The 12,288-nt window shown below is 37.8% G+C and overlaps 1 protein-coding gene across 2 annotated transcripts; it reads left to right on the forward strand.

Moving 5' to 3' along the window:
* The first annotated feature begins 52 nt into the window (after window positions 1–52).
* On the forward strand, window positions 53–9,272 carry LOC140926596 (thymidine kinase 2, mitochondrial-like). 2 transcript variants are annotated; one of them, XM_073376320.1, is made up of 11 exons: window positions 53–203; window positions 490–703; window positions 1,515–1,603; window positions 2,697–2,771; window positions 3,966–4,019; window positions 4,507–4,596; window positions 5,483–5,556; window positions 5,953–6,041; window positions 7,496–7,575; window positions 7,707–7,787; window positions 8,399–9,269. In XM_073376320.1, the coding sequence occupies exons 2-11, from the start codon at window positions 631–633 to the stop codon at window positions 8,492–8,494; spliced, it is 801 nt and encodes a 266-aa protein (XP_073232421.1). In that variant the 5' UTR covers window positions 53–203; window positions 490–630; the 3' UTR covers window positions 8,495–9,269. The 2 variants fall into 2 exon arrangements, with proteins under 2 accessions (XP_073232421.1, XP_073232422.1); XM_073376321.1 differs by lacking the exons at window positions 53–203; window positions 490–703 and adding an exon at window positions 792–960 and having other exon boundaries at window positions 8,399–9,272.
* The last annotated feature ends 3,016 nt before the right edge of the window (window positions 9,273–12,288 follow it).

The raw sequence follows: 12,288 nt of genomic DNA on the forward strand, positions 1-12,288 counted from the left end.
ACTTCTCACTGCTCTGGACTCTTGGGGATTGGGTCCTCGAAGAAATATACACGTGAAAATTTGATTGCAATCGTTTTGAAAGAAATCTGCTTTGAATCGCACTGAAAACATGTGTTCGAACGGTAATGCTTTTATCGAAGTGAGGTGAAAACAGAAACTCGGAAACAAGATCAATGGCAGGTGAACGTAAATCGTCCAAAAAGGTAAGGAACCTTTCCGTTTTCGAGATGGAAAAAGTACGATCATGTTACCTTTTATTCGATCATTTTTGTAGATCTGTCAAACTCGCATTAAATATATTCTTTTAAATAAATGGGAGAGAGTTACAATGCTCATCGTGCAGTAAGGTAAATCCAGTTTGTTATCTCTAAAATAATTCAACATTCTGTAAGACTGTAGACAGTACGTGTGTATGGGACATCATTTTTATCTATCACTTAGCTCCCGTATCTACTTATTATGATGTATTTTGTTTTATTTCATTTTTAGAAAACTACACGTAAAGATCTCTGCAAAAACAATGGATTGTGTGTAGCGTGACACAATTGTTGTGATTTGTTTACGTGACATCAGAATGACAGGTGTGATCAGAGTGTGATGTACTATCAGAAATCCGCTGGCTGAAGGATAATGACGCTCGTAAAATATGCAATGAGCTCGTTATTCGCGCCGTTAGCAAGAACTTCAAAGACAAGTTTGAGAGGTAACAGTGATAATTCTAGTCCTTTTTGCTCTTTCAGTTCACGGGCTTATTATTTGGTGAGATCCATTTTACTTTTCCCATTATCGCTGTGCGATGTGATGTCATTCGGGCAAGCTCGGGCAAAAATGAGAACTCAAGCTTCGCTTGGTCGAAATTTTGCGCGCGTATTTCAAAAGCTGAATGCATTATCGTCCCTGAACTGATGTTCAAGTGAATTATACACACGAAAATGCGGGGCGAAAAAAGCTTTCCGTTTGGTTAGTGATATTTATGTTTATTTTGAATGATTTGCCTTTATATTTGGCAGCTATGAGATGAGTCATAACGTTAACAGTGATGAATAAGATTTCTCGCGCACTTTGTAGTCGTCAGCCTTCGTTGAACGCGGACATGGATCTCAGCCCTCCATTGCGTTTTGCAATTTCCGAAGGGTTTCTTAGTAATTCCTTCTTCTAGAGGCTCGCGCTTTTTAGATGTATCGGAACATTTTACTTGATTTCATTGAAGAACAAAAGACCAGCGGATAAATCGCTGTCCATACCTTTCCACTGAATAGTCAATGTGATTTATCCGGTGGAAAGCACGTTTTGAACAACGTACCGCAGGACTGCAGAATTTGACTCCTTGCTCATGTTGTTGTTTTTTAAAATTGTGTAAAATTTTGAACTGATGCTCCAGGGACTTTTACAAGGTAATTTTGCAAAAGAAGTCTTACATTTCTTCAAAGTCCTGGTTATACTTTTTGGGCTTAATGACAAATTTTTAAATCTAAATGTAAAATTTCAAAATTTCTGTGTAAATTATGTTTTAGGTTTTCTATCAAAAAAGATGATTGGAAACAATAACGGTTGTAATGGTTTCCATGGAGAGAATGGTCATTCAGGAAAAAGAAATATCACAGTGAGTAAAAACATTGCATGCATATGAATTAAAAATGCAATGCCAAATATTTCTTTGCAAATACATGTAAAATTAAAATATTTTCCTTTGTTTTTTGATATGGTAATACAAGATAATGAGTTTATAACAAAGGAAAATAAAAGTTAAGCTGAGGATAAAATTGAAACACACTACAGTTAGACACCTCTTAGCTAAGTTCAGGGTTCGCAAATACGCCAAATTTGGTGTATTTTATGCCAAAATTGTTCAGATGACTCCACTGAGGTTATGAAGGGAGTCACTTCGACTCCAAAAATTTTCAGTAACAAACAAGGAGCCACTTCGACTGTAGAAATTTTTGGTAACAAACACAGTTTTGTCCTTACCTTTTTCGCAACAAATACAATTTACGTTAATTGTAAACGTTGTAAACCTTAATTAAATCATCGAAATTAAAGAATTATACTCCACAACCAAACAGGAGGAGGGTAAATTATGATCAAAGTTTTATTACTCGATGACTGCTATCATGAATTTGAGCTTTCCAGGTCAGTGGACCGCCACAGCCACTTCGTTTATCCCTCACGATAGTGTATACATGCCGGGACCACGTGCTGGAAAGTCTGATACTTGACTCCAAATATTCCAAAATGACTCTAAAATTTGTGAAGCAGAAGTCACACTGACTCCACTCATCAATAAAATTTGCAAACCCTGTAAGTTCATCTTCAGGGCTCGAAAAAAGTCCCGTCCGGTGTTCCGGGACAAATACACTTTCATGCTGGGCAAGTAACTTTAGAAGTTTACTTACCTAATGGGCAAGGGTGCAGGCAAGTCATCCTCAGGACAAAATCATTATGTGGGACAAGCAAGAAGTGGCCCCGGGCTAGCAAAATGATGGAGCTGCTTGCCCATAGGACAAGTTTTTTCCCATAGGACAAGTTTTTTCCGAGTCCTGATCTTATTGAAGACACCAAGTCATTTTATTCACCATTAAATTTTTAATGGAAGTATATTTTTTAGGATATATTGTGTCTGTTTTTAAGACACTTCTTGTTTTTCCTCATAATATTATTTAATAAATACACTCTTGTTTCTTACTACCTTTTACTAGGTTGCAATAGAAGGAAATATTGGAAGTGGGAAGACAAGTCTGTTGAAGTACTTCAAGGAAAACTCGTCAGTGGAGGTATACTCTACATGCAATGTCACAAGCTTACTGGACAATTTCTTGATTGCAGATTTAATAGTAATCATGTCAGTGTAATGTTGTCATGTTAAGAAAAAAGAAAGAAATTGGATTAAGGATCAGAGATGTGACACTGATCACTGGGCATGGTTCTTTGCATTTAAACACTGTTATTATCATTAGTATATACACCCTCAGTGATCTTGGTAATTCAAGCAATTTGATTGGTTAGCTATCTCGGACTATGACGTTATATTCACCGTGCTAGGCGGTGAATATAAAGCAGAACAAAATTGCTGTCATGAACTGGGTGTTTTGCCAAAGTTTCATAGTAAAGCCTTTTTGAAAATACACGAATATCCAAGTGCTGATGACTTTGAGGGCAAGAAAAGACTTCACGGTGTTTAAACAGCGTGATTTATTGTGAAGTGGTTTACTGTAGCTGACTTTTTGTACGCTCGAAGCTATGTTTACCACTACAGAGGAAAACGAGGTTGCTTTTTCACTGTTTTGTGATTTCGGGATTTTCTCGCAAGACCAATTTTGCCTATAAATAGAAGTTAATTTATGGAGAAAAGAGGAAGGCAAATACTTCTGAAATTGTATGTGCCAGCAAGTTAACAAGGCAAAGAATTTTGGAGATAAACAACGCTCACATTGATCGTAGCCGCTGTTGACAGCATTTGCAAGAAAAGCGACAAAGAAAACTTTCTCATTCATGGTGAGTTGACAGAAACAAATAAAGCTCTACTTTTCTTCTCAGAATTGGGTAGTAATTTAAATTTTCAGCATTTTCTTTCGAAACCGCTGATACTAAAGCTTACAAAACTCGATACACAAAGATTAAAACCATCATTTGCCATGTTTGAGGATACTGTAAAGATCTAACTTTTGCGCATCCACTGTTTACGGCTTCGCTTTCCCGCATGAATTCACCCGTCAATCAAACTAATTGTTTTTTAATGGTTTCCTTTCTGATTCTGTTGAGATCACTTCGTGTGAATAATACTAAAACAATTATTCACCTCAGGCTCAGTTAATATTGTTGAATAATCCCCTCGACTTTGTCTCTGGGATTATTCAACAATATTAACTTCGCCTTCTGCGAATAATTGTTAATTTTACCTTATTTGTGATAATATTGGTGGATATCTCAAGACTACTTTGATAAAGGAATATTTACTTTCTAACAAGGTCATTGAAGAGCCAGTGAAGAAATGGCAGAATGTTGGTGGTGCCAATACTCTGGTAAAAATTAGTTTTCATAATAGATAATTTTATATGGAAAAAATTGAGAATACAGTTGAACCTTCACTAAGCAGCCACCCTTTATTAAGCAGTCAGTAATCAAAGTCCCATAATGATTGTAGAATTAAATAGGAAATTGCCCTCATATACAACTTAAAACAAAGCAAAACCGTAAATTTCCTTCCAACCATAAGCCAGCCCAATCGATTTTGAAGCCCAAATTTCCCTCCGTACATAAACCCCTCCAAATATAAGTCACTGGACAAAAATAAGCCCCTCAAAAATGGCCTTTGAAAAATATAAGCCCTGGGGCTTATTTTTTGGAATTTTATGGTATGCTATTAATTTGATAGTATCAAGTAATAAGGGCTTTGCCACTTGCTACTTTGGTTGTCCTGCCTACTACTGTAAAACATTTTGACTGAGCTGCATTGTGTTCCACAAAAATGTGTCTCACTATTAATTTTGTTATACATTTTTTTAACAGGATCTTATGTACAGTGATCCAAAGAGGTGGAGTTACTTGTTTGAGTCTTATGTTCTTCTTACAATGATGGAAGTACATCACAGGCCTCAGGTATCATGTCTTCCTTAAAGTCACTGATCAAGCTAGGTTGATTGGTGTCTTTTCATATTTCCTTTTCACCTGAGTTTCTAATACTTGGGCTTTGCTCTTGTAGTGCCTCGTGGTCCCTGGTTATTTATTTTCACTCTTAGATGACCAGGAAATTCGTTTTCTTCCATAGTTACAGGTCAAAATGAAATTCAGGTTGAAATTTTTTAACCTAGGTTGATTCTCAATTTCCTTTGTCTTCTCGCCCCAATTCATGAATGGCTAGGAGACAAAAAAAAGAGAGAATCAACCAAGGTTAAAAAATAAAAATTTAACTTGAATTTTATTTTGACTTGTAACACATTTAAGACATGATCTTACACTTAGCTACAGTCTCAGACAAAAATAGTTGGGACACTTTAACCAAACGCTGTTTTTTTCCTTCTCGTGCTCCCCCTGTCCCTCTCAAAGTTGTTTATCGCGTTTCAGTCACCAAACCTTGTGCACCAACATTGAGGGGACAAGGAGACGCAAAAGTGTCCCCACAATTTTGACTGAGACTGTAGATTTTATCGCAGGGCCAAAAAGAAATTGAATTCCAGCTTGTCATTTTGCAAGAGAATGACTTGCCTAGACCTTTGCCCATTGGCCTAATGTTGTTAATTTCACTTGTACAGCGAGAAAATTTGCACTGTGAGACAGGAAATTGTTTGAGCCCTGCACATAGGTTTAGAGCTTTCCCCCTCCCCCTCCCCTATTCTTTTCTCTAAGCACTGCCTTTATGAAAGTGAGTTACGCCTACTTTACAAACACGCAGTAATCACTACCTATTAGTGATTATTAGGATTTTGCCTCATGTCCATCTTGTATGTTATTGATTGTTGACATTTTCAATTTCTTTGTGCCTTAGACTTCACCTGTGAGGCTCCTGGAGAGGAGTGCATACAGTGCAAGCTTCTGCTTTATGGAAAATCTCCATAGAAGGTAAACCTATAACATAACCAACCACTATTTACAGCAGGTTCGTAGCCTTCTCAAAGTGTTTCAAGAAGTGTGTTGTAAGGAGATGACTCCAGTGCTAATCCTAGCAAGTGTTCTTAAGGAAACTAAGGGGGGTCTGGAAGCATACCCCCCCCCCCCTCCATGCCTTTGTGGGAGACAATATGTGGTGCATTCAGGGCAGAGCTTAAGTGATAAAAGCTAAACAACTCAATTAGCAGTCACTTTAAAAGGCTAAACTGTAAAATGTGGAGATTTAGTAGTTTGCTTTATGTAGCTAATATAATGCTACATGTAGAATGAATTGAAGTATTCTGATTTTAGTATCCTCCATCATTTTGTCTCTATAATTTATTTTCTTGCATTACTCTTTTGTTACAGTGGTACATTGTCAACACTGGAGTACACAGTCTTTCAAGAGTGGTTTGAGTACCTCATGTCCCATGAGAAGCCACATATAGACTTAATAGGTTTGGAGAAAGTGTTTTGTGCTGTTTTTACACCATAATATTAATAGCTATTGGCAAGTAAGGCATAAATGCATGTTCTTCCAACAAAGACAGTTTGTACAAGGTTAACAAAAACTTTCCAGTCAATCTACTTTGAGACTGAGAACAGTGCCTTCCTCTTGTGTGTCCTTCTTTTCTATCTTACATGTAGCACTGTTTGGCACCAATAATTAACTCAAAAGCAAGCTTAAGCAACAACAAGAATGCTTAAATCCCAGACATCATAAATAGCAACCACTTGTTTTGCTTTTTTTTTTTCTGAAGCACAGGGCTCAAAGTTTAAATTTGACTTTGGGAGCACTTGTGCTACCAGATGTAAATTTTTAGGCACACAGCTGAAAATTTTAGGAGCACAGCTTATAATGTTGGGAGCATCTAATTCAAAAGAAAGAGTAAAAAGCTAAACAGTGCCACGTTTATTTGTCATTTTCAGTTTGTTACTTTTACTTCAGTCCATTGATTGATAAAACTCAGCCGATTTGCTACGCAATATTACCATTGTGATTTTTAATACTGATTTTTTTTTGGACGGTACAGTTGTGACTAAAGAAAACTTACACTTGAAAAAAAATTCAAAACTGACAACAACCAGTGTGTCGACAAGAATGAAAATTAATATTTAATGATTTGTTAAATGCGCAATGACCTACATGTAACTGGGATATGACTTTAAAACTTTCTTACCTGGGAAAAAGGCTCTTAATCTGCACTGTTTTTTTTTTTTATTGACCTTAAAACTGAACTTTCGACATGATCGTCCATTGCGAAAAAAGCATGTGTTTCGTTCGTAACAAAACAGAAGAGTCTGGGATGGACTAAAACATCAAAACGAAAAAGAACATTTGAGTTTGTGGAATCCATTGGGAGAAAACACCAATTTATTAAACACACACCGTCTTTTCTAGCTCAAGTTCTTAAGCATACTCGGAAGCAAGTCAGTCGCACTGTGCTTTGGGTTTTATGGGGCACAGGTGCGATTACACATGAATTTCTAGGCGCACAACCAAAAATCCAGTAGCATATGTGCCCAGTTAGTCGCTAACTTTGAGCCCTGAAACAGTGTGTTAGAATGCCTTTGTTTTAGCAATATTACTGTAGTATGATAACGAACTTTCTCAGTCAGAGCCCTGACAGAGGAAGAAGATCAACTTTGGGTCACCATTCTATTGCTTCTATTTTACTATTGCTTTGTCTGACCCATTTCCCACAGAAAATTTGTCCACTTATAGTTATTATTATTGTTAGTGATTTTGTTATTATTATTGTTATCATTGATGATGGTGATGATGACTTCCAATACATTTCTAACTTTTGAGACTCTGGAAGAAATTTTTGGGGTGAGACCTTGTAAATATGGCCATACTCTGGCATTAATATAATATTTTTTGTCTAACTAATGTTATGTTGACTTTTAGTATACCTAAGAACATCCCCTGAAAAGTGTATGGAAAGGATAAAGAGAAGATCTAGAGATGAGGAAACATCAGTATCAATGGTAAGAGTTATTTTATTACATTTCACATATTAATTATTGCATCCTAGTTAACCTTTTTTGAACCATGGTTTTATTTTTAGCTGATGTGAAAAAAAAGTTGTGATGATTTTTTTTTCTTCTTTTCTTAAAAGGAATTACTTGATTCTTTACATCAGAGATATGAAGAATGGCTCATAAAAAAGAGCAAATTTCATGTTCCTGCCCCAGTAGTGGTAAGTGTTGCTGGCATGGAATGCATTGACATGTACAACATAAAGAAGATTGTGCAAAGAGAGTTGTGTGTGATAGCACAGGCTGGTGGAGTTTTGATCAGACTAGCAAGTTCTGTTCTTAACTTGCCTGAGTGGCAAGTAGAGGTTCTTTGGAAATACAATTATAGAAGTACTTTAAGACATATTATTTAAATTCCTGGATCAAAAGCTACTGACAGTGTGAAATAAAATGTTATTACAGTTATTTGTTCCAATTCTGAATAAAATAATAATAGTAAATTAATTATTTATCAATAGTACTAATGTTAAAGTAATTGTGCTAGCTACAGTTTGCCCAAGAGGCAAGGAGTAAAACTCACTTTCTTTGTGCCATGGCATTCTATTGGTCATCACCATTCATGAGTTTGATGCAAATGTTAAATGCAATTCCCAAATAAAATTTAACACTCCTGTATCAGTTTTTTTTTTTTTCGTTTGCTCAAACTGTGAACTGACTGTTTGCCCAAGCAAATGGTATTAAACCAAAAAAAATTTTTTTCTCCCTGTTGGAAGTAAAATTGTTATGTTGCTTCTTATGTCCTCTTACATTCTACATTATTTATCTGTTTCAGGTTGTTGATGGAAATAGAAGCTTGAAAGATATGTTCCAGTTTTATGAAACGAATACCCAACTTCTTCTTGGTATAAATGGGTCAAAGATGGAATAATCAATTATTCATCAAAATTTATTATAGAGATTTTACAATAATAATAAAATATATTATTGTTATTATTACTTTGGCAGTGGCACTTGTAAATTTAAATTTTTTTTGAGCTCCACAGTATTCATTATGCAAGTTCTATTCAGTAATGATTATTTAATTAAATTTCTCTGAGCATAGTAGGACCTTTTTAAAAATGACTTTACTATTCATTTTATTTGCCATTTTAAGGCAAGCTTTCCATTTTCAAAAGATGAATGATATTTCAGTTGGTTTGGTGCAAAACTGATAATTATCAGAAGGCAAATTTTTATGGAAACTTTTGATTCTAATAATTGTTAGATTCAATGTCAATCGTATCATGGTTGAGGGGAAACCCAGTACCCCTCCCCTAAGCCAACATTTTGCCCCAAGTGATTGAAGTAAGTGTTAATGTTGGCTTAGGGGAGGAGTAGAAGGGCAGTTTCCCAGAAACGTATGATGATCCAACAACAGCTAGCCCGAGTTCTGAAGACAATACATTTGAGGCAATCCAGGCTTAGTTACCATGACAACCCAAATATGGCAAGTACCTTGGTTTGTAGTTAACCCAGGGCCTGGAGCGCGTTTCTCGAAAGTCCCGATAAATAACGGGCCCGGTAAGCTGTCTCCGTTTACATTAAAGATCGAGCTTTCAATAGTTTTGCATCTAACATGATAAAACTGTCAGTTAATGAAACAAAATGGAGTTGTTTGCCTGCCAGGACCCGCGCTCTTATTCTTTATATTTCGATTTGAATATTTGATTTCGGGCCCGTAAAGTTACCGGGACTTTTGAGAAACGGGCCCCTGGTTCCTTGAAAGATGGTTACAGTTTGTAAGATTAGCTTATAATATGATGGTGAGCCTTAACTCCAAAATCTAGTTATGATTACACAAAGTTACTCCCTGAAACCCTATTTAGTGAGATATTCAAATTTTAGTCTTGGATTAGCACTTATCAGCCTTTCAGGAACTAAGCCCTAGACTGTTGTTAACTATCCATTGAGCAATTTGGTGATGGGAAAGGGTCACTGATGACTACACTTTTGTAACTTCAATTCCTGATTTGGTCATATTTCTATACCGCATCTTAAACAAAACTCTTTAAAAACAATACCCTTCCTAGCTCTTAGCTTTCACATCATTAGACATAGGAGGAGGCAGCGTGGCTGAGTGGTCACTGCATTGGACTCACACTCCGGCGGTCCCGGGTCACCACTTGCTGGATTTGTGCCTCGATTGTCCCAAGTTCAAGTCCTCGGCCACGCTTGTAAATAGCCAACTGGTTGCCTCCTGCCAGTTGGGGTTTTTAACGCTATCATTTGTATTTGAATTATTTGTTTCTAAGTATTTAAGTGGTGCGCCTGTAAACTAGCTGGATAAGCTAAGTGCACCTTCCACTGTAAACAAGCCTTTAACCTTTTTTTTTAAACTTTAGTAGATCACCTCTCCACATTCTTTTGAAGTGAAACCCACCGTACATAAATTATATTCTTCTACTTTGAGCACAAGAAGTGGATAAAATGTTACCAAAGTTAAGATGCTTTAAAATTTTGGCTCCTTTAGAAACCTTGCAGTCTTATTGAAGATCTCTTATTTCTTACGTTCAACAGACAACGATGTAGATATCAATAATTTTGTAGCTTAATATTCATTAGATTTTGTCAATAAAACACTTAAATTCAATCAAAATCTATCTTTGATTAGACTGCCTTGAAAATCACTTGTTCTTTAAAAGAGCTTTAACTTTTTGATCTCGTTGTTTTAAAAACACATAACACCTAACACCCTAGCCTGTTAACAGACAAGCCCCCCCCCCCCCGCCCCTACTCCCGTCCCCGCCGCCCTTAGTAAAAATCGGAGAAGGGCGTCTGTGATTTACCGTTGCCAATTGTGTATGGAGACCACGTGATTTTTCCGGGAATGTGTGGAAAATGATTTAATTGGCTGTAGCCTGCGTAGTAAGCGTTTCCGATTGCGCCACTTTTCTCGCGGTCTTTGACTCTCGTTCCTCGTTCTCTTCTCCTAAACCGCACAGAAACGCTTGCTACGCACGCTAGATTGGCTGTTACTCTCCGATTTTTACTGAGGGGATGGGTTGGGGGTCTGTATACAGGCTAATATCAACCGAGGCTACCTGGACACGGCACCGGATGAATTTTTGGACGGTTGAAAATTCGTGCGTTCAGGCGTTCCGTTCACACGTAGCCTGCGTAGCTGGCGGTATTGTGTAGTAGTCGAGTGAGATTTGGCGGCGGAGCCGTTGTAATATAGTCGAGTGAGATTTGACGGCGGAGCCGTCACGAGCGGCGAAGCCGCGAGAAATACCGCCTGCCAGAGAACCATGATTTTTCGAATGCCGCCCACTTTTGTCACGTTAGCTGATCCCAATTAAATCAGCCAATCAAAGAGAAACCTGCAAATTGAAACTTGCGATTATTTTCGCGCGAGACAGTTTAGAAATAAGCGTTGATAGGCTAAACACGACTCCTAAGCTCGTGACAATGTGAAACGTGACCTTGTGAGTTTGCTTGAACAGAAGTGTTTTTTTTATTTTCTCGGCTCTCGCTCGAAGGTTACTAGCACTACACAGTGCATGTATCATTCTAAACTTTGACTGAGTAAATCTTTTTTTGCAACACTAGGCTTAACATTAAAAGGTCATGAAGCTGGTTTGTTACATGCATACTGAGTAACCATTTCCGGTGGTTTATTCTTCTGTAGGTGTTCCTGATAGGATTTGATCTCAGATGCAGTTGTAAAGTGTTTTAATTTTCTTTGACCTTTGTTTCTTACGGCTAAATTAAGACAATTCCAGCGCTGTGAAGTTTAAGACGCCATTTCGGCAATTTGGTCATCAATTATGCTCTTTCTAAAGCGGAAATCACAATCACTTTACATGTACGTCTTCTCCAGTTTGCCATCTGCTCCCTAAATTGGGAAATATACGCGCGAAGGCTCATCTAACATGATTGACATATGTATGGCCCTCGACCAATCCGTTTCCCCGCACACTGGTGTGCGGACCATTCAAAATACCGGGGTTTTCTGGCAGGCGGTATTTCAACCGCCTCGTCCCTACTCCTTTTTTTGGAACACGGCTCCGCCGCCAAAACTTTAATCTCGCACCCACACAATACCGCCAGCTACGCAGGCTAGTTCACACGGAAATTACTAAAGAAAATTTATACGCTTAGCAGTTCAAAATTTCGTGAGAACAGAGCGAAAATATCAAACGGTCTTGTGAGAACATTGAGTGTCCGTTCAAATTTTCCAGCTTGTCGAAAATTTGTCCCATCCCGTGTGAACGTAGCCTGAGAGTCCTACTTTTTAAAGCCCGTTCTAAAAAAGAGGAATCCAACCAGCTCGTCCAATATATTCAACTTGGCCCTAGTCTCGAGTGCGTGTTTGGGAAAATCCGAAAACGGATTTGTGATCGCAGGCAGATCACATAGATTTTTCACAACCGAAAAACTGGGAGAGACGTCCTTAGGGGTTTGTTCGTCGCGCATTCATTTCTCCCCGTGATAAACGAACCCCTAAGGAACTCCTAAGGACGTCTACGGGGTAGGCTATTAGAAGATCCGATAACCTCAGGATAACCTAGCATCCTCGAGCTCTTCGTGATAATAAATATAGGCAACTGGCTGCTACGACAAAAATCGAACCTAGACGGGAGGGAAAACTTCACTTGTACATGCAAATGAACACGCGTTTCTTGTAGACAAGTTTTTCTCTGACGCCGAGGGACCAAAAAGGACCACTGCCGGTTTGAAAAT

This window comes from Porites lutea, chromosome 2 (assembly GCF_958299795.1).
Source record: "Porites lutea chromosome 2, jaPorLute2.1, whole genome shotgun sequence".
Classification (NCBI taxonomy): domain Eukaryota; kingdom Metazoa; phylum Cnidaria; class Anthozoa; order Scleractinia; family Poritidae; genus Porites; species Porites lutea.